The following is a 23,390-nucleotide window of genomic DNA, read 5'->3' as shown; positions in this document are numbered from 1 at the left end:
TTTTTATAACAGTATCCAGAACATTTTGCTACCTTTGTGATATATATCTTCTGCATTCTTCCCAAGGTTTTTCCTTTAAAAAAATGAAATCACTTTTTTTAATTAATAAAAAATGATAAGTATTAATTTTTGGTACTTGATTTTGAAGAACAATAAATAAACAACCATGTCTGTAACTCATGTCATGGCCATCAAACAGAAAAAAAAATGACAGCTAATGCCTTTTGTTCCCTTATAGGGAGTAGGCGAGGCCATTTTAGCTCTATCTAACGTTTGGAGACTGAGTGGGCAGTTCACCACCAGTAGCCAATTAGAGATAACTGGCCTAAGACTATCACCAATTATAAGCAGCAACCGATGAAGAGACTGGCAAATAAGTGCTGCCATCTCATGGTCCCTAACAGAGAATGTTATCTGAATTAGTGTGGGTTCTATGGTCGATTTTCTTGAGTTTACAGGACAAAAAATCTAAGTTTCTGGGAGAAAAACCTGCTTGCCTGTGCCAGAGATCGACTAACTCAGTAACTAGTTGAAGAGAAACTTAGAAAAAGTTCCTCAAGTAAGGCGAATGGACTTGAACCTAGTATTGAGGATGCAAACAAATGACAAAAAAAAATTACTTTAACATTTGTAAAAAAAAAACTTATTAATGTTTTTTAGATTCTATAATACATTTTACATTACATTAGCCAGGCACTATCAGCCTGGGGAACTTTTGGCCTCAAGCACCACGTCGCCACTGGGCACAGTCCTCTGAGACTGTCTGCCACATTCTGATCTCCAGTCCGACAGTCTGCAGGTCTTCCTTCTCCTGATCCGCCCATCTCCTTCTCGGTCTCCCTGGCAGCCTCCCTAATCAGGGTCGGGCCTCCCACACTTGTCTCACAGTTCTTTTGGGGCCCATATGGTACAGGTGCCCCAGCCACTGAAGATGGCAAGTTCGCAGCTCCATCAAGACGTCTGCCGAGTTGTATAAAGCGTGTATGGCAGCATTGGACCGTCTCCTCCAGACTCCGTCTGCCATGACCCCTCCATAGATACATCGTAACATCTTGTTCTCGAATATTCTCAGGTGATCAGCTTGTCTCGCCGTGAGAGTCCACACTTCAGCACCGTAGAGGAGAACAGGTCTGATCAAAGTCTTGTATAGTCCCACCTTTGTAGTCCAAGACAGTAAACGTGAGGCAAAAAGGGACTCACTTGGTAGTAGGCCACATTCGCAGCATTCACCCGACTCTAGACATCAGCTTCGACTTTGTTGTCTTCAGTCATAATAGACCCCCAGGTACCTGAATTCCGTCACCCTCTCAAACTGAGCAGCTCCCTCGGGATCTTGAGCAGCATGGCAACTCATAAAAAGGTATTTTGTCTTCTTGGAGTTTATCTTCAGGCCAACTTCTTCAATAACAGTAACCAATGCCACTGCATCTGCCCGCTGATGCGCCATGACGTTCAGGTTGTCCGCGTAGCCAAGAATCCTAACTTGCACCTCCATGCCGACTCCACCTGCCACTTGCTGCGTGTTTCTAATTACGTTTTCCAACACTAGATTGATGAGAATCGGAGAAAGCCCATCACTTTGCTTCTCACCAGTCTGTACTTGAAACGGGTCCGACAAGTCACCTTCTGCTTTCACTCTTGCTCTCGAACCAGCTATGCACACCTGCACCATTTTTTGGAGCTTTCGAGGAATTCCCAGCTCTTCTAACACCTGTCATATTTTTGGGTGTATTATTGAGTCATAGGCTTTAGAAAAGTCTATGAAAATATTATGAACTTCCCGGTTATATTCACATATGCTAAACTGTCACTGCTATCTCTTGATGGCAAAGCTTAGCAAATGTGGCTTTTGGCAGCTCTCACACTTGACTGATGTGATGAGCTTTACTGATCCAGAGAGGATGTTCTATCTTATTGCTACTTTCCTTGGGAAATTTTGTTGTTTGACTTTAAAGTTATGTTTCTTACTATATTTTTACATATTAATATCATAAGGAAAGAATTTTACTAATCAATATGCAAATAATTTATCGTTTTAAAGACAGAAATACACATTGTAATTCTTCTTCAGAAACGTCCGTGGATAGAGAACATAGCATGGAGACTATTTGTTGAATAATTTATTATTTTATTCTCTAGTTTTGTGTATATTATAGTATTCATCTTCAGGAGGATGATTCAATATTCCAATTTTATTTGTTTGGTGCAATATCTCAGAGATATCACAAGGAATAAAAGTAACCTTCTGCCTAGAAACAAGTAAATAAACACACCAAGAACATGAGGGGGGAGACAGAAAATATATATATATATATATCAGTATTATGACAGTATAATCTTACATTGACTACAATTTCTTTGTCAGAGCATTCAAAGAATTATCGGAAATGTTAAAAAATTCTAATCCATGGAACAAGAAACAAGATATGATTCTACATTAGATTTGGCCAACTTCCATCAAAAACTTTCATCTTGGACTTTCTACACATCACATTGATAGTCATCACAATACAACATGAACTGAATGCATACATATGCAAAATCAACACTATCGTTTATTTCAAATATTCTGTATTTCTGATACTATTAGCTTGCTTCTTGCGAAAACCTAGTCAGTGTAAATACCAGTTTGTTTCTTTTTTCTTCTCCCCCTCTCCTGAAGAAGTGAACTACAATGTATACAGAACTAGTAGAGATTTAAACTGTTCAACATCCTCCATGTGTGTGTGTGTGTGTGTGTGTATGTATATATTTTCAGAATTCATTTTTACTTGGTTGGAATATTATGAAAAAGCTTTAATGACTGATACCAAGAGATAAAAAGATGACATGATATATTTGAAAAGATACTACTAGTTTACTAGTTTCATTGAATTGATCAACATCTTCAGGTATCACAATCAAAGAAATATATAAAGAATTACAGAGACTTAAAATTGTAATAACAGAACAAGTACAAAATGACAGTAGCGTGTTTGAAAACAAAATGCGAGCTTGAGTTCCAAACAAACGTATACTACGCGCTATCGCGAGTGCGCGAGTACTGAACAGAGGTAACGTGTGCGTCAGAGAGATTAAAACTCAGGCTGTTGTTGATATCAGAGGCATCTAAAGAAATTTCCCTAGATTCGACAATCTTTCTCTCGAGTTCATCATAGCACACATGGATGTCAGAAGTTTGAGTCCAGTTCACAATGTGTTGGCGGCCTTCGTCTGAGTTAGCTGAAAAGAGAACGTGGCTAGAGAAAGCGCTAGCTCTAGTTCTGATATATGAGATGTCTCGACGATGTTCTTCCAAACAGAGACGGGTGGATTTAGCAGGATGTATATGTTATGTACATACCAGAAGTACGTATATAACAAACTTTTAACCATATATTGCAATACCTGGTGCTAATTAAAAAAAAAAGAAATTTAAATCTAGTTGATTTCAACCAGTATCTAATATTCTTGCCAAGTAATGCAATCAAAGGTAGGAAGAAAATTCTTAATGGCTATAGAACCTGAAGTCCTAGAATCATTTAGACAGCTGTTGTTTATGTTGTTTATTATTTTAACAGTATAATAGAACACAGAAACTAAGTAAATAATTAATTTAGACAGCTGATTCAAGATAACTTACACCATACAACTCAAATTTCAACACAGTTTGTAGATTAATTTTCCTAGTCAATTAAAAACTTATGTATAGTGCCAGAAGCACTATATAATTTCATATCTAATAACATAAGTTTCATAAGTTTCATATCTAATAACCTAAGTGATATGAGTAGGTTGACAATATAATTTATATTCAATATTCTAGAGTCCATATCAGATGTTGTCTACTGGCCCAGTAAGGCTTATCATATCTAGAGGAAAGGAGGTTTTTTAAGATTTTTTTATTTTTCCAGGTCAGAGGTATAAATCTGTACTTGAGTCAAGTTTAAAGCACTGGCCTCCATTATTTACCATCCATGTCCTTCATCATTTTAGACAATCATTCTTAGTAAGATTAGGTTGATGTGTTGTAGCCTCTGCCAATTCTTTAAATCTTTTTTCATACCAATATTTAGTTGCTGTTAGGCAGTTGCTGTTTCAATTAATCTTGTGATTGGTAGGCAATGCAAGGTATAATCATGACTTACTGTAATGCATGAACTGATATAATTTAATATTTATATATATGCTGTGTGCCCATTTAGCCAAAATATACTGAACTGCATGTACAGCAAATTCTGTGTATACTTCTAGTTGCAAAACCGAAAGGAAATTGGATTACAGAATGTTTGTGATGAGATTTTTATGTGAGGGGGGGGGGATCAGAATGTGGTTATTTGTATTTTTAGTTAGGACTCCTGCTGTTTGTCCCCTCTGCATTCTATATGTTGAATGTCTCTCAGAAACATTTAACATATAGAATGCAGATGACATCTTTAAAGTCCTTATTATGTTTATTTTATATTATAGCATACACTGGCTTTAATAAATTTTTATTTTTGATTTTTGATTTAATGATGCAATGACAGCTATGTTCATTCTGCACCAGCATGTAAGGTAATAAATTAGTAGAAAATACAGGTATAAAACTCAGTATATAAACCCAAATTTAACATATTTCAGCAATATGGTAATTAATAAATAAATAAATAAAAGAGCATAAACAGATATAAAAATCAGTGTAAAAATCAAATGCCGAAAGCGTATAGAAACAGATGTAAAAATGGAGTATAAAAATGTTCATAAAACATTTATAAAAGCAGATGTTAAAGGCATATGCTTACTTTAATTTACTGTATGTAAATTAAAATGTATTAAAATGTAAATTAAAACTAATATGTACATAATTTACATATGATGGTATACACTGATGTTCTGTAAAAATTTTAAATGGGAGCAAAACTGAAATTTTTTGAACTTTCATTTGATGAACTGGTAACATTAATCTGCCTGAGTGCAGGCCAAGACAGATTATGAACATGACTAAAATCATGACTGCACATTAGAAATTTTAAATAGATGGCAAAATGAGGGCACTCAATTAAAATATGAATGATGAATCCAGTACCACAACTCTCTCACTCACTCACTCACACACACACACACACACACACACACACACACACACACACACACACGCGCGCGCGCGCGCGCGCACGCACGCACACATCATCATTCCTCAATAGGAAGGCATGTGCAAGATGACTGATGTATGCAGAGCCAAGTTGGAACAACTTCCTCTTTACAATCCCTGAGTAGGTTGCACTGCCAAAATTGAATTTTGGGCTTAATTTGATGGAGCTTATTATTAGTCTCTCTATTCAATGATGACTGCCACTGGTAGAAGAGTTTGTGTCCGATGATCTGCTGGTAATCAGTGTATGAGATAGCAGATAATGGAATCTTGAGAAACAAGCTGACTTAGCTGCAGTATCTTAGCCTCATTTCCCTTAATCCCAATATGGTTTGGAATCCAACAGAAGTGTATATCCAAGTATATATACTTGGATATTCACTTGGTTAGACTATAATAAACTTAGTTTAATCCTTTATCCAAGTGTAAGCAAACAAAGTTGCGCCTGAAAATATCTTCAGGACTGAGGTAAGGTAGAGCAAACCCAGGCAACTCTGAGCAAAGGTGGACCAAGTCTCATCACTCCTTGTCTCAGTATCTCCCATAATGCAAAGCACATCTCCTTGCAGACATGTATACTGCTATGCATTAAGGGAAGGGCCACTACCCAGACCAGTTTCAACCTTTACTGAGGTCTCGTTAGTGGGAGGCAGACCCAAACATGGAGATACTAAGGAAGAAGCAATAGGAGAGGTCATATTTACTTATAGGAGTTGTCAACAGGTATACCATCTTATTATTGAATTACTCTTGATTTAGAGAAAGATGTTGGAAGTTTATTTTTCACTTGGTTAGACTATAATAAATTTTGTTTAATCCTTTATCCAAGTGTAAGCAAACAAAGTTTGCATTGAAAATGTCTTCAGGACTGAGGTAAGGTAGTGCAACCCTAGGCAACTCCGAGCAAAGGTGGACAAAGCTCTCATCAATTTATTATAGTCTAACCAAGTGAAAAATAAACTTCTAACATCTTTCTCTAAATCTGGAGTAATTCAATAATAAGGTGGTACACCTGCTGGCAACTCCTATAAGTAAATATGACCTCTCCTATTGCTTCTGCTTTAGTATCTCAACGTGTGGATCTGCTTCCCACTGACGAGACCTCAATGAAGGTTGAAACCGATCTGGGTAGTTGCCCTTTCCTTAATGCATAGCAGTATACATGTCTGCAAGGAGATGTGCTTTGCATTATGTGAGATACTGAGACAAGGAGTGATGAGAGCTTGGTCCACCTTTGCTCAGAGATGCCTGGGGTTGCACTACCTTACCTCAGTCCTAAAGATATTTTCAGGCACAAACTTTGTTTGCTTACACTTGGATAAAGGATTAAACTAAATTTATTACAAGTACAGCTTCCACAGACTTGAGACCCATAATCAAGTTTTGATCTAACCAGTGTTAGATCCAAAGTGTCCTGTACAACTGAAACAAAGAATATCTGTTAGCACCCAAAGAGGTGGAAGTTAAGGTGTAAAGGATATTCATTGCTTTATGGCACTTATCTCGCAACTGGTATATGTGAGGGAGGGTTTCTTGTCAAATATGAGCCCAAAGAACTTAACTTCTGGTGTAACTGAGATTAAAATTTGTCCTAGTCTGAGATCTGGGTCAAGATAAAGACCATATCTATAGCAAAAATGCATAAGCTTGAGAAGGGTCAAAACTATACTGTAAAAATCTGAACCTATTTGCAAGCACCCATTTTGAAAGATGTTCAATGGCTTGCTGCAACTGTCTTTCTGTGACCCTTATAAAGTCATTCACATAGAGGACATTACTTACAGTTGGAGGAAGTTGTTAAGTTATCAAGTTAAACTTTTACTGCAAAAACCTTGTTATCATTTAAAACTGAACCTTGTGGGATGCCCTTCTCTTGGTATACACAGTTAGGAAAGAGCAGTTCCCACTCGAACTTGGTAGATTCAGTTGGATAAAAAAGTTCTTGATAAAAAGAGGGAGATCCACTCTGACACAAAAATTGTGTATGCCTTTTGAGAAATTCCAAATCTCCAAGCAGTGTTGCATGCTTTTTCCCATATCAAAGAAACCTGATACTAACTGCTTACATTTTAGGAAGTCAACTCTAATGGATGTTTCCACAATGATCAGTTGTTGAGGGATGTTTACAGAAGCCAGATTGTGTACTGGAAAAAAAAAAAAAAAAGAAGTTGTTTCTCTCCAAAAACCATAAGATGAGAATTAAATCTCTTCTCCCTAAATCTTGCACAAACATCTGGTCAGAGCAAATTGGATGGCAGTTTATTGGGGATTTTGGCTCCTTCCCCTGTCTTAGGAAAGGCAATAATAATAGCCTTTTGCTGTGTATCCAGAAATCCATTCTCACAGAAAATTATACTAAAAAGGTGCAGCAGTTTATCCATTTCTGATGGCATCAGATGTTTGAACATGTTTGACCATCTGCTGGTTTGGTTGGCCAAGTGGTTAGCGTACTTGCTCTCCAACCAACAGGCTGCAGGTTTGAATCCCACCATAGGCACTGATGTTTATGATTGTCTTTAGGTGGGAGATAAATTTCATCATCCAGTAGAGGCCAGAAGTGGCTTGAAAAATTCTGTTTGGTTTCTAGAGCAGGATTTCCAGACTATGTAAAAATAAATTAAAAGTACAAAAAAATAAAAATAAAAACTGATAAAAAAATAGAAAAAATCCTCACCTACCCAAGGTACAAAAAAAAAAAAAAAAAAAAAAAAACCACTCATAATTGATGTCATCTGGTCCAATGGGCAATATATGTGAATATGTGTTTATTTAATTTTCTAAATCAAATAAACATATACTTACTTTTGACATGCTTCAACAGTTTCTATATTATGAGCAAACACATCTAAGCCAGATAATACAAACGTTCAACAGCCTTTAAATCCTCTGAAATCAGGAGAAAGACATTCCACTATAATATTCAACTGCCTGCATAAGTTTTTCTGCTTTGTTTTTCTCTTTAAGTTTTTCTGCTTTGCACTTTAGGGCAAGGAATTGAGGGCGTAAGAAGATACTGTTGATGTTTTTAGCAAAAATAGCTCCCAGTGTGTTCGCTATTGCTGTCGGGTTGACAATTGTGTATCCATTATGTTCAAGGATAGAGAGCTAGTGGGTAGTGTATCTGCCTTTCATTTTCCAGATTTTATCCCATATTTCTTTGCTCTTGGTTGATCTTATTAGATAAGATACAAGATACATACTGGATTTCTTCTGGCTCTGATAATGGATGTGTCTTGCTTAGATTCAAGAATATTTGAAAACAATGAGGTTTGTTATTGTGGGGTATCTGTGGAAGATACTCCATACTTTCTTCTGAGCTTCCGTTGCTGTGCAATCTTAATTCGACTATGGTTTAGGAAAACATGGAAAACAACTAGATATTTTAGGAATGTTTTAGATTTGCAGCTTTTGTAATATACTCTGTCGCACAGTTGCAGAAATCCATGCAGAAATCTATACAGAGTTCATCTGCTGAGGTCAAAACCAATGCTTACATATCAAGTGCACAATTTCATCCAGTGGTGCATGTTGTTGTTGATGATGATGACACCTTTCCCTTCCCCACTTTTTTTTTCATGTTGAGATCATCTTCAAAAGCAGCTCCTTGTGGCACATTACTAAGGTCAACTTTTAGCAATGAAGAGGATGTCAGAAGTGTGCACTGTCAGCAACAAAGGGGTCTTGGCAAATACCTAGAAATAATTTTAGGTATTTGCCAAGATCATTTTTAGATTCCAATTCATGTATGTTTTTATATTAAAAAATTTTAAACATTATATTTCATATGTGGCATTTTTTTTAAAAAAATTATAAATGTGTTATCATTAAAATAATGATATTTTTAGCTATTTCTGATAGAATCTGTATTATTAAAAAATCACATATGATCAACCTGGATTTCTTCTGAGCACTTGAAACTGGTATACTTATAGAAGAAAAAAAACAGCATAAGAATAAAGATAAATTAAAAAGTTTATTTTATTTATTTTTTATGAGCCAACTTGCAAAAAAAAAAAAAAAGCCACCAAATTTTTGTATTAGAAATCAAGATTATTCTAAAATAATCTTAATTTTCTAAATCAAATAAACATATACTTACTTTTGAAATGCTTCAACAGTTTCTATATTATGAGCAAAAACATCTAAGCCAGATAATACAATACATTCAACAGCCTTTAAATCACCTCTGAAATCAGGAGTAAGACATTCCACTAAAATATTCAGCTGCCTGTAAGAAACATTTTGATTATTCCTCAGGATTAAACCAACATGTAGGGGGGGAAAAAAACATAAAAGCAATAAAATAAGTTTAATCCTGAAATTTATAAATTAATGTAAACTTTTATGGAAAAGCAACTAATGAAAACTTTTATAGAGAAGCAAATTACATGCTTCTGCTAATAAGACCTCAATAAAGGTCAGGTTGAAACTGGTCTGGTAGTGGTCTTCTCCATAATGTATAGCATCACACACATCCAAGGTGTGTGTGTGGGGGGGGGGGGGACTTTACATTATGGGATATTAAAGCAATTGATATGAAGCCAATAACCTCTATATACAAGGAGGTATGTCATGAAGATACTTCATGCACAAACTTTGCTTACTGATTTGATTTGAAAATCGAGACATAAGTAGAAGACGTTATTACATAGTCTAGCCATAAATACTGTTACAACTTGAACAGTGAATAAACCTTTAATCTATCAGTAAATAATTTACAGCTTTCAGCACATATAAACCACATGTATAACATGAATATAGCACACTCAATGTTCAAAATGTCCCGCTTTTGCCTTCACGTACACCCAAAGTCTGTGAGGCCACATATCGATGGTGGCATGGTGCTACAAAGGATAACATGCAAAAACCACCATCTGTCAGCCAACAATTGAATGTAGAGTTCTGGGCATGCTACACCCTCTATCAAACAGATGCCTGGTGAATGTTTCTTACCAGAGTACATAACCCCAACTATGAATTTCGGAGGTAGTGGTGCGATGGTATGGTGTATATCTCACAAAAACACACACACACACACACACACACACACACACATATATATTTTTTAAATATACATATGCAGGCAATCTTAAATTGAGCTTATGTAAATTCAGACTGGTGCAAATTACCCTGAAGGGCAAGAAAAACAGTGAGTTGTAAAAAGTTTACCTGACCAGCCTAAGTTATTTACACACCATCTAATGGCACTCTTCAGCAAGGCAGACAGCACACAAGATGCATGCATACACCTTTCTCAGTCTTGTTCTGAACACAGACATGCTATGTTTTTAGTGTTTCAATGATATGTATATTTTATTAATTTTGTGCACCATATTTTTAGGGATGGAGAATGCTGTGGTAGAATTAAAATCATGATTGAAAAAAATAGAATAGAAATGGAAAAAAAGGAATGTAAAAGCTCAAAAATTAATCCAGAGATGAAAATTGTTGTCATCTCTTGACAATGTCATAAAAAAAGGTCAAAACGCCAAATTGAACATTTTTTCTTGATTGACACATTCAAGATGTTGGAAAGGATCGTCCAAAGGTCGACGTTCAGCATAGTGGCAAGCTCTTCCTCTAGTGCACAAATAATTTTGTTGGTGTTAGCCAAGAGAACGCAGGTGGTGGCAATCTTCCTGTAGAAAAGCGAAGCTAGTGTGTCTGTATATGTGAGGCACCTTCGGTGACATAAATCGGTGCTTTAGTTTTACATGGTTCGGGATCACACGCCACTACACTCAACATCAATCTTCGAACGATCCTTTGGCCGCATGCCTGGATACACACCACAACTTCTCAACATGCTTAAACAATCAACACCCCAGGATCCAGTTTACATTTTGGAAAAGGAAAACAAGAACAGTCTCCGTTTCCTATACACTCTGATTACATGCCAGCCTGATGGATCCTTGGCTTTCTCTGTTTACAGAAAACCTACACATACAGATAGATGCATTCACCAGCAGTCCCCCCCCTCCTCTAAACAATATGGGGTTGTAAAAATCCTATATAACAGGACAAAATTAATCAGTTCAGATAACAATGCCTTAACAACAGAACTTAACCATATCCTTAACAACTTCTTAGCCAATGGCTGCAACCCCCTAAAAATATTAAAACTAGTTAACCACAACACCCCTCCCCCCTTCATAGCAGAGATTACTCTAAATCTATCACCATTCCATATATCCAGGGTACATCCAAAAAAATAACAAAAATTGAAAAAATATGACCTCAACTAGTTACAAACCACATAAGAAATTGGCATCTCTTATCCACTCAACCAAAGCCCAACCACTTCCCCTAGACCTACCTGGAGTATACCAGGTTCCTTGCAGTTGCAAACTGTCCTACTGTGGCCAAACAAGCAGGACAATCAATATCAGGATATCTGAACACAAAGGATTACATCTGGTTCCGCTAACACACTCACTCAGGACTTGCTGACCATGCATTGGACCCACCACAGAATACTGGAAGAAAGCCACTTTATTACACTGCAGCAAGTACAAAAGATTATTCCTTGAATCAGCCTCAGCTCTGAAAAATTTCCCAAACCTCAACAAATTTGGGTGCATGCGACTGTCCCAAATTTGGGAAGCTTACATTCTAAGACTGTCAGCCCAACAGCCAAGACAACCCAATTTAGCCTGCTAGGGGACACTTTTAGGAATCTATGACCGACTGACTTCAGTTGCCTTTCTTCAGCCTCATTTCTTTAGTGTAAGGGCCTACGTGCACATATCATTGTTTTGTGATCCCTGAAGATGCCGATGTAACAATGCCGAAATATAGGTGGTCATTAAAGTTTTTATAATTAATAATTTAGTTTACGTTGTCATTTCCTAAAAAATTAGAAGTATGTTTAGCCAATGTATAAGCTTACTTATCTACAAGAATTGCAAAGCATCATTATAGTTTATACACAACAATAAGTAAAAACAATTCAAACTGTAACAGATAAAAGATCTAAAGTCCTATTTTGGCACTCTCTAATGTTGTAAAAAAAAAATAAAAAAAAAAAACGAGCATTAAAGCTATGTAGGAGTTGATCTTAAGATAATGGTCTCCCAAATTTTTGGAAAATTAAATGCAACCATATTTGTTCAGCTTAGGGGGAATTCTTCATAGCCATAGTAGACTCTAAAAATAATCTTCTGGATCTGTAATGTCTAAATAGTACATTCCTTTTCTTCCATGTAATCCTGTGTAAAGGGGTGTCCAAAGCATAGTCCTGACGTGCCATAATAATAGTAGTGAATGTATTTTTTATGTTCACCAAGGCAGATGTTAATAGATCTTCAGATCTTCCTGTTCTGCTCACTATGGGCAATCACAAAGATCTGTTAACATCAAAAAGTCAGGACTATGCTTTGGACACCCCTTCACACAGAATTACATGGAAGAGAATCTGTGCTATTTAGTAGTCGATACAGATCTGAAGATTATTTTTAAAGTCAGTCATTGCAATCAAGAATAGCCCTAACCTGAACAAATATGGTTGCATTAATTTGCCAAAAATTTGGGAGACTGTTATCTTATGATCGACTCCTACATAGCTGTAATGCGATGGTGGTCTGAAAAGTTCTAGGCCTCGGCCATAGATAACAACACTATTAGCAAGATTTTTTTTTTTTCTAAGTTGATACATCTGTCATAAGCATCCATGTGAAATTGCAAGTCATTCTATCAAGTAGTTTATTATATATAGCTGTCCGAAGCAAAAGTGTTGTCTGCATCCCTTGAAATGGATAAATTGAGTATCACGTGGTTATAAAATTCTTTGTAAAAGAAGGTTTAACACCAAAAGAAATTCATTCGAAGTTTATGGGCACTCTTCTCCTTTGTTTTCGACAATTAAGAAATAGGCTGCTGAGTTTAAACGTGGCCATACCAGCCTTGAAGGTGATAGCCGTGAAGTATGCCCAAATATTGTAACAACACCAGAAATCATTGATGAAGTACACGATATGGTATTTGATGGCCGGCGAGTCAAAGTGCATGAAATTTTTGATACTATAGGCATTTCAAAAGAACGTATAGGATATATTTTGCATGAAGAATTGCATATGAAAAAGCTTTGTGTAAGATGGGAGCTGTGCTTGCTCACAGCAGATCAAAAACGCACTCGTATGAAAATCTCTAAACAGTGGTTGGAGCATTTTAACAAGAATAAAACTGATTTTGTGCATCTATTTATTACTATGGATGAGACTTGGATTCACCATTACACACCAGAATCCAAACAGCAGTGTAAACAGTGAACATAAGCTGGTTGTTCAGCACCAAAGACAAAGTCGGTTCCATCAGCAGGAAAGGTCATGGCATTGGTATTTTGGGATACTAAAGCCATTTTGTTTATTAATTGTCTTGAAAAGGGTAAAACAATAACTGGGGAATATTATCCTGATCTTTTAACCAGACTAGACAAAAAAATTTGTGAGAAAAGACCCAGTTTGTAGAAGAAAAAATCATCTTTCATCAGGACAATGCACCTGCCCACCGAGGTGTTTTGGCAATGGGAAAAGTAAGGGATCTGCACTATGAATTGTTGGAACATCTACCCTATTCCCCAGATTTGGCTCCCTCTGACTTCTATCTCTTTCCAAAACTAAAACTCTTCCTTGCTAGTCGGTGTTTTTCTTCAAATCAAGAGGTGATTGCAGCTGTAGAGGGGTATTTTGCAGGTCTTACTGAGAACCACTACAGGGACAGGATAATGGCACTGTCATTGGAATAAGTGTATTAGTCTTAAGAAAGATTATGTTGAAAAATAAAATAATTTTGAAATTATAAATTCGTTTTTTCATTGTTAGGCCAGTTAATAAACATCTTTTTTATAAAATAGTTCATTAGGTATTGTTAATACCATTAAATAAGTTATGAAAAAGAATGCTAGTAGTCCCAAGATTAGGTTATAAATAGTTACTAAAATAGAATTTCATAAAATATTTTATAAAAAAATAGCATTTTTAATATAGTTTTTAAGCTCATTTCAAAACAAATAATTTCATGCAGATTCATTTTTTGTTCAGGAGCAAACCAAAAGGATTTTGTGACTGACCTCAAGACAATGCCACTGTAGGATCCCTTGGCACAAAAAAAGTTAGTCAAGTGATGTTGTTATGACAGAACTAAATTATTTTCCATTTGCAATACACAAATATCTTTAATCCAATTTTGTGAATTATGAGCAAAATAAACAAGAAAACAAGCTTGTGTAAGTGATATTTCAAAGAAAACTCTCAAAATAATTCAACGTAGCTCTTAAGCAGCATGTCTGATAGAATTTTGATTAAATCTTACCTTTTTTTAAGCTCACGAACTGTTTTCGCAAAGTGTTCAGAACCACCATCTGGTAAATCTGTACAGTTTAAATAATTTCATTAAGATTAATAAAAAGCATTAAAAAAAAAATTTAAAAAATCTAATGCTCAAAAAACTTTTTGTTCCTTAAATGTTAATGTTATTTTTGCATTATTATTATTATTTTTTTCATTTTAAGATTTTATGATCCATATAGACCATTGATAAACTTTTTTTGGGGGGGGGGGGGGAGAAAAAGAAGAATATTCTTAGTTTACTATATGACATGGTATACATTATAGATTCATAAGGTAAAAATACCTGTCATCTATGATATCATTAAGGAGAGCAAAATCTGACTGTCACCTTCTCATGATGCCCTCTGGATGATATAACAATAGCAGCATTTCTTTTTTCCCCATCATGGAGACACAGTTCAGTGATTATACCTATGCTACCGCGTACAGGGAAGCCAACGTAACCCTTGATTTGGAAATGATGTCAGAGTTGAGAAATGAGCAAATCATTCCACCCATTACAAGAAATTAATATCATTCAATGTAATTTAAATGGTATCATTACTCCAGAAGCAAAGAAAAACTAAATGAACTATAGGTATTTTTTCTGGGAAAACTTCCATGTTACTCCTCTTTAAAACTTTTTTTTTTTTTAATGGCAATTTTGCCTGCTTTTGTTTGAGTGCCCCTTTTTAATGTCAATGGCTTTTTTACTCAAGAATTCTTACGGCATTGCAGATGTATTTTTAGAGACAAATATATGTAGCATAATAGAAGAAAATTCGCACATACCTTTTCTTGGATGTTGTTGCCTGTCTTCTTTCTGCGGTGTGTATACTTCTGCTGTTATGGTGTGGAAAGGGGAGTCTGCCATGACCCCTTTTAGCAGGAGGTACGGCACCACCTCATTCTCCCCTAACTTTATCCAGGCTCGGCACAGCATAGCTGATGAATCAAGCCTGTGGCTGGGTTTTAAGTATTCCTGACTGTAATCCGTATGTGTGTTCACGTGGCCGGTTTGACTGTTCTAAGGGACTAACCCCCCCCCCCCTTTCAATACCATAACAGCAGAAGATGCACACCACAGAAAAAAGATAAGCAACAACATCCAAGAAAAGGTATGTGCGAATTTTCTTCTATTATGCTACATATATTTGTCTCTAAAAATACATCTGTAATGCCATAAGAATTCTTGAGTAAAAAAGCCACTGACATTAAAAAGGGGCAACTCCTAAACAAAAGCTGGAAAAATAGTCGTAAAAATAATAAATGAACTATTACTACTAGCTGACAAACATGATGCTGATATTATCTGCATGCAAGAAACCAAACTTCGACAAACTAGCAGGCTAAACATTAAAAACTATGATATCATGCGACAAGATAGGCCTACTAACCAAACTGGAGGAGGGTTTCTGACACTAGTCTGAAACTTGTGTCAGAAATGTTGAACTAGACATAGTAGCAGAAGGAACTGAAATACAAGGAATCCGAATACTGGAACCAAGTAAAAAGCCATTAAACATATTCAATTGTTATCATCCTCCTCACAAACCTGGACCAAATCTTTCCTAGCCTATCCCATCTCATTGCAGAAAACTCCATTATCTTAGGAGACATGAATAGCAAACACCTGTTATGGGGTTCTGAGGAAATAAACCGAAGAGGAGAAAACCTGAGTAATTTCTTAGATGAAACAGGACTAATAACTCTCAACAGTGGAGAATCCACTTATTTGTCTCATTCTTATGGTACAAAAGATGCCTTAGATATTACTGCAGTGTCTCCAGATCTTCACAACAAGGCTATTTGGTCTGTTTTGGAACCAGTAGGAAGTGACCATACCCCAATATTAATCAATCTGAACCCAAAAATTATTAGACCTACCCAAAAAAGAAAATAGCATTGGAACTTCCAGAAGGCAAATTGGGAGAAATACAAGGAGGAAGTAAGCAAAATGCTGAAAGATCACACATACCATGATGACTTAGACAAAGACTACATAACTTGGAAGAATACTATCCTAAATGTAGCAAAGAAAAGCATCCCAAAGGGCTACAGGAGAAAAGTAATTTCAGACTACACAGTTTCACCAGGAACTTGTCAGTAAAATAACTAAACAAAATGAATTATTTAACATCTTAAAAATTGGAACCTCTCCAAAAACCAGGATTGAATACAACAAGATAAATGCTGAAATGAAACAAAAATATAATATATTAGGTGGCAAGAATTTTGCCACAACTTAAATCCAAACACTTCGGATACCAAACTTTGGAAACTGACTGCTAATTTACAAAGAGAACTACCAAAGGCAAGTGAGACTAACACGCTAAAAGATCCAGATGGAAATATCAAAATTGGAGACAGGGAGATCACAAATACCTTGGCCTTTCATTTTCAAAATATAAGCAAACCAGAGATGAATACTAGGAAAGATCATGAAATATCAAAACAGGCTCAACAGCAGAAATTTGCTACAAATTCCCCAAAATATAAAAAAAAAATTATTCTGGGATCCATTTAGAATCTCTGAATTGAGAGCTGCCTTAGAGAGACTAGATATAAATAAATCATGTGGAACAGATAACATACAAGAATTATGATTAAACATCTTTCCCTCACCATAGATTGGCTACTTTGCCTATACAACAACAGCTTGAAACAAGGAAAAGTGCCAAAAGACTGGAAGACAGCCACAATCATATCAATCTTAAAGCTTAACAAACCTCATGACCAACCAGGAAGTTATAGACCAATTTCACTGACTTCAATTCCAGGCAAATTGATGGAAAAAAATGCTACTCCAACATTTGAATTACTATCTAAACAAAAATAGTATACTACAACATTTTCAGGCTGCCTTTAGAAGAAATCACTCAACAACTGATCAACTTTTCTACTTAACCCAGACAATTCAAGATAACTTCCAGACCAAACCTACAAAACCCACCATTGCAGCTTTTATAGATTTTAGCAATGCCTTTGACAAGGTGTGTAGGCAGAAACTCTTTTCCAAACTTTATCATATTGGAATAGAAGGGAAAGTTACAAATTGGATTTATGACTTTCTAAGAAATAGTTATTTACTCAGGTGGTGACTCAAAACATCATGGGGTAGCTGTGATAATGAAAACAGCTCAGGCAATACACCTTCTTGGTTATAACCCCATTAATGATAGGATACTTTCTATTAGACTTAAGGCTCAGCCTACCAATGTATCAATCATGGTAATTTATGCACCCCACATGGATAGGCCTGAAGAAGAGAATGAGGAATTCTATGAAAACTTACAAACTGTTTTGGACTGCCTACAAAGGAGAGACATGCTTTACATCTTAGGGGACTTAAATGCAAAAGTGGGAAAGAGTATGAGAGTTAGGCAGGACTGTGGTATGTTTGGGCTAGGTGAACGCAACATCCATAGTGAAAGACTGTTGGAATTTGTCCATGCTAACAGAATAGTTATTACCAATACCTGCTTTCAGAAACACCCATGACAGATCTATACTTGGATATCTAACATTGATGGGTCAAGGAACCAGACTGATTCTGGTGCCTTGATCTCCAGCAGTGGAAGACAAGCATCTCTGATGTGCACACTTGTGATGACAAAGTAAGACTAAGAATATGAAAACTTCCAAGTCAGGCACATTCCACTAGATTAGATGTTAGAGTAATTCCTAGTGGATTCACAGAAGAAACATTAACTTGGTTGGATGATTTTCTGGAGACAATTCAGGAGAACTCATCAGAAATGCTTTGGGAAGGAATCAAGGTGATAATACAAGATACAGCCAAGAAGTATCTCGGCCCAGTAAGAAGAAGACCAAGAGATCTATGGATATCAGATTCAACATGAAAACTAATCAAAAGAAGGCGGTTGGAAAAACAAAGAGACACAGGGACTGAAAAATATAAGAGATTACATAGAGAGGTCAGAAGAGCCATCAAGCAGGCCAGAGTGTGGCATGTTTGGTTCTATACTAAGTATAAAATTCTATACTAATAAATGTGAAGAGATAGAGTTCCAGATGAGGAGGCTCAATTATAAAAGGATGTTTTATTTAGTTTGTGACTCAAAGCAAAATTTTAAGCCCAAATTGAATGTCAGGAATAAAATCAAAGACAGGAATAGAGCATTACTAACAGAAGAAATGGAAATCAAAAACAGATGGAAAGAATACTGTGAGGAACTGTATAGTAGAGTGGATAAAGAAAATATGGAGGAGCCCTCTCACCAGGAAAATTTTGATTTAGAAGTTCTTCCACTTAGGCATGAAGTTGGAAGAGCAGTTAAACAGATTAACAGCAATAAGGCACCAGGTGCAGATGAAATCCCAGCAGAGTTAATTAAGGCCACAGGGGATGGAGGTTTAAGAGTGTTTCATAGATTGCTTATGAGGATATGGGAGACAGGATCATGGCCTAGAGACTGGAAGAAGTCTGTTTTCATACCACTACATAAGAAAGGAGATATGAAAGAATGCAACAACTATAGAACTATTAGTTTAGTATCTCATGCAAGCAAAATTTTATTGAAGATCATGCTAAATAGGATTGAGGCCAAAGTTGAGGTAGAGATTCCCGAGGAACAAGCAGGTTTTAGGAAAGGTAAGGGCACCAGAGATCAGATCCTTTTCCTTAGACAAATCATAGAAAAATATACTTCCAAAAAGGTACTTATGGAAGAGATATAAGATTGAAAACAGTACATCTGCAAGACAGAGACTGAAGGGAGGTTTATCTCACTTCAGTGAGATAAACTGATCCTATCTGGTGATTAGTGATTATCAGGGTTAAGGGAAAGTGAACTGAGATCCTTTTGGGGCAAAAATAAGGTAGGATTATGTTTTGGCCAAAGCAAAGGTGACAATTTTCCTCATCCAATCAGAGAATAGCATGGACCTGCATTTAAGGTAGAGTTGTAAAAGTTCTTGAATCTTGGGATGTTTGGACTGCAAGGGTTGTCAAAATAATATGAAGAATGGAGTATACAGTTATCAGCAAAACTATGGATAGAGTAATTTGTCAATGAGATAAGGTCATTCATGCATAAGAGAAGGTGACAAAACAGAGTGCTGGAGCACTCCTACATTAATGGGAAAGTCCAAAGAGAGAATGAGATTCACTATGACATGCAATGATAAACTAGGAAAAAAAAAAAAAAAAACCTACACACAGTGGAAGGCAAACAAAAGGATGTAAATTATTTCTTTTAGGGTTACACGGTGATCAGCATTCATTTTAAAAATTTTATGGAATTTACAACCATGTTAAAAAACTTTTTTATTATCCCTGGGTTAATAAATGTCCTTTAACACGGTTGTAAATTCCATAAAATTTTTAAAATGGATGTAAATTATGGTAGATAAAAAAAATTATAGTCTTGTTTTACTCCATTATCTAATTGCATGTAACTCCATTATCTAATTACTCCATTATCATTGCATGTAAGGCAACCTGTTTATTTTTTATTTATTCGTATGGAGTTTCCTCCCTTTTTCTCCCCGGTCCCTATTGGGGTGAGTTGAGCCACCTCATGGGGGGGTTAAGTATTTATGGCTGTAGATCTATGTGTGTTCACGAGGCCGGTTTGCGGGATGAAAAACGACAAATAAACTCCTGGAAAAAACTCTACTGCCTGCACCCAAGACTGGCTAACTTGGCTATGGCTGAGGAAGATTCTCAAATTCCTCACATCTTCAACGGGAATCGAACCTGGGACCTCCTTCCCCGAGTCATATGGTTGTGAAGCGCACAGCCACTAGGCTAACCGCACAGGTTAGGACAGGACTGAAACGGACAGGCCTGTGTATACAGGCCTGTCCGTTTCACATTAATTGCCTCAGTATGTATCACATAATATGCACTTACTTTCGATATCATTATAAATATTCATATACTGATATGCATAAAATGTCTGAATGACAGGATTATGGTGGTAAAACTGAAGGATGAACCTATGGACATAACAATAATGCAGGTATATATGCCAATGAGTGACCATTCAGATGAGGAAATAGAGGAAATGTACGAACAATTACAATAACTAATTAAGGAAGAAAAAAGAAAAGACTATATGATTATAATGGGAGACTGGAATGGAGTTGTGGGAGAAGAAGAGGATGGGAGTGTAGCAGGAAGATATAGACTAGGTAATAGAAATGAGAGAGGGGAAAGATTAGTGGAATTCTGTAAAGAAAATAAGCTAATAATTATGAATACTTTCATAATTATTAGTTTAAAAAATCTAAGAGAAGACTATACACATGGAGATATGGATACCTTTCTATATACCAGGAGATATGGAAAGGTATCAAATTGATTGCATTATAATAAAGCAAAGATACAAGAATAGTATAAAAATTGCATGCACGTATCCTGGAGCTGATATTTACTCTGACCACAACCTACTATTCATAGAAATAAAAGTGAAACCAAAGAAAATAAGAGAAGCTATGAAAAGGAAAAAAATGGAACTTAGAGAAATTAAAAAATACCAAGGAATTTGGAAATAGATTGGAGAAAGAATTAGAGGAAACAAGTTTTGTCAAACCTGAAGATCCAGAAAAGAAATGGGAACAAGTTAAAAAGAAAATAACGAAGATTGCAGAGGAAGAAATTGGATATGTAAGTGCTAAAAGAATAAAAAAACCTTGGATAACTAATGAGATGATTTCTTTAATGGAAGAAAGAAGAAAATGGAAAAATAAAAACACCCCAGAAGGGAAAATACAATATAGAAATCTGAATGACAAATTGAGAAGGGAAGCAGAAAGAAGTAGAGAAGATTGGCTTAAAAAACAATGTGAAGAAATGGAAAATTATGAGAGAGTGGGAAGGTATGATCTTTTGTATGAAAAAGCAAGAAGCATAAATCACAAGAGAAATGGAACTCAAGCTAGAGGCATAGAAAATAAGAATGGAGAAATCATAACTGAAGAAGATAAAATCCTAATGAGATGGAAGGAATACATTGAAGATCTATATGACAAGGAAAATAGACCAAATGAGTTGCCATTAGAAGATATAAAGAAGGTAAATGATGATGATCTAGGCCCAGAGAATTTGAAGACAGAAGTAGAAATGGCCATTAAAGAACTAAAATGTGGAAAAGGCAGAAGGAATAGATGAAATACCTGCAGAATTCCTGAAACAACTTCAGAAAAAAGGAACTGAAGAAATAACCAAAATAATAAATTTAATTTATAACAAAGGAGAATTACCAAAAGATTTTATGAACTTAATATTTATTCCTATACCAAAGAAAAGTAATGCAGTGAACTGAAAGGATTTTAGAACAATAAGCCTCATTTCCCATACATCAAAATACTTATGAGAATCTTAACATGAAGAATTGTATCTAAGGTGGAAGAATTTCTTGGAGAAAATCAGTTTGGTTTCAGGAAGGGTAGGGGAACAAGAGATGCGATTGGACTGTTAAGAAGAGTAAGTGAAAGAAGTCTGGAAGTGAATAAAGAAGTTAATATTTGTTATATAGATTTTGAAAAAGCTTTTGCCTTTGTAAAATGGGATAAGATGGTGGAAGTAATGGAAAAGATTGGTACAGATTGGAAAGACAGAAGGCTAATTATTTCACTATATATGGGACAAACTGCCATGGTGAGAGACATATATGGCAACAGAACCAGGTATCATTGGACGAGGAGTAAGACAAGGCTGTTCTCTGTCACCAATTTTGTTTAACATGTATTCAGAAGCAATGCTAAAAGAAGCACTGGAGAATTTGGAAGAAGGAATAAAGATTGGAGGTAGACAGATATTTGCAATAAGATATGCACATGACAAGGCATTATTATCAAGCACTGAAACAGGACTACATCTGTTGAACAGATTACTGGAATCCTGTATCAATTATGGAATGAAAATTAACATAAGAAAAACAAAGGCAATGAAAATAGCAAGGAAAGAGGAAATATGGATATCAGAATAAATGGGGAAAAATTGAATCAAGTAAAGACATTTAAATATCTAGGACGTGTGATTAGCAGTGACATAAAAGCAAGAATAGCAATGGGAAGAGATGCCTTTAATAGAAAATGGAATTTATTCAGAAGTAAAATGGATAGAAACCTAAAGAAAAGACTAATAAAATGTTATGTGTGGCGTGTTGCCCTCTATGCAGCTGAAACTTGGACACTGAAGAAAGAAGAAATTAAGATTTTGGAAAGCTTTGAGATGTGGATTTGGAGAAGGGTGGAAAAAATCAAATGGACAGATAAAATAACTAATGAAGAGGTCTTAAAAAGAATAGAAGAAGAAAGAAGTCTGTTAAGGAGGATAAAAAGAAGAAAGGGAAACTGGATCGAACATATTCTGAGAAAGAATGGAATCATCAGAGATGCCATCTAAGCAAAATAGACAGAAAAAGACCCAGAGGAAGAGTAAGGAAAACAATGCTAGATGACATGCTGAATGGAGACAGGTACACAACCTTGAAAGAGAAGGCTCAGAACAAAAGAGAGTGGAAGGAAAGTTTTTGCTACTAAGAGAAGAACCTGCTCAATTGCAGAATACTTAAGAAGAAGATGCATTATAGAAAGGGTCACTATTCAGACCAGTTTTGACCTTTTTTGAGGCTTCATCAGCATGAGCAATACCCACAAAGACACTGAAGTTAAATCAATGCAGAAGTCATATATTTTCCATATACAAGTAACAAAGTGGTATGTCATCACACTATTAAAATACTTTGGAATATTCCTCTTAAAATACTCTTCATATATCAACTTTGCATGAAGTATCTTCAAGGACTAGGCTACGTGTATACAGAAGCTGCTGACACATCAATTACCTGCATATCCCATAATGCACAGCACACTTTCTTTTGCACATGTATATTGCTATACATTATGGGAAGGGTCACAATCCACTCTGGTTCCCACCTCAGAGGTTGCTTTCCCTATTCCTTATTGAGCATTCTAGG

General features: G+C 35.9%; 1 protein-coding gene across 1 annotated transcript in view; it reads right to left on the bottom strand.

Moving 5' to 3' along the window:
• Window positions 1-23,390, bottom strand: part of Las (lipoyl synthase, mitochondrial) — a 194,874-nt gene that overhangs the window by 49,813 nt on the left and 121,671 nt on the right. The window contains exons 6-7 of the mRNA XM_090401861.1: window positions 14,423-14,480; window positions 9,213-9,341 (exon numbers count right to left, since the gene is read on the bottom strand). Coding sequence (XP_090257987.1) covers window positions 9,213-9,341; window positions 14,423-14,480 — 187 coding nt within the window. The remainder of the gene's footprint in view (window positions 1-9,212; window positions 9,342-14,422; window positions 14,481-23,390) is intronic.

The sequence above is a fragment of the Typopeltis vanoorti genome, chromosome 12 (assembly GCF_054136105.1).
Source record: "Typopeltis vanoorti isolate ZY-2024b chromosome 12, IOZ_Tvanoo_1.0, whole genome shotgun sequence".
NCBI lineage: Eukaryota > Metazoa > Arthropoda > Arachnida > Uropygi > Thelyphonidae > Typopeltis > Typopeltis vanoorti.
The sequence above is the reverse complement of the archived record's forward strand: the minus strand, read 5'-3'. Positions and strand labels throughout refer to the sequence as shown.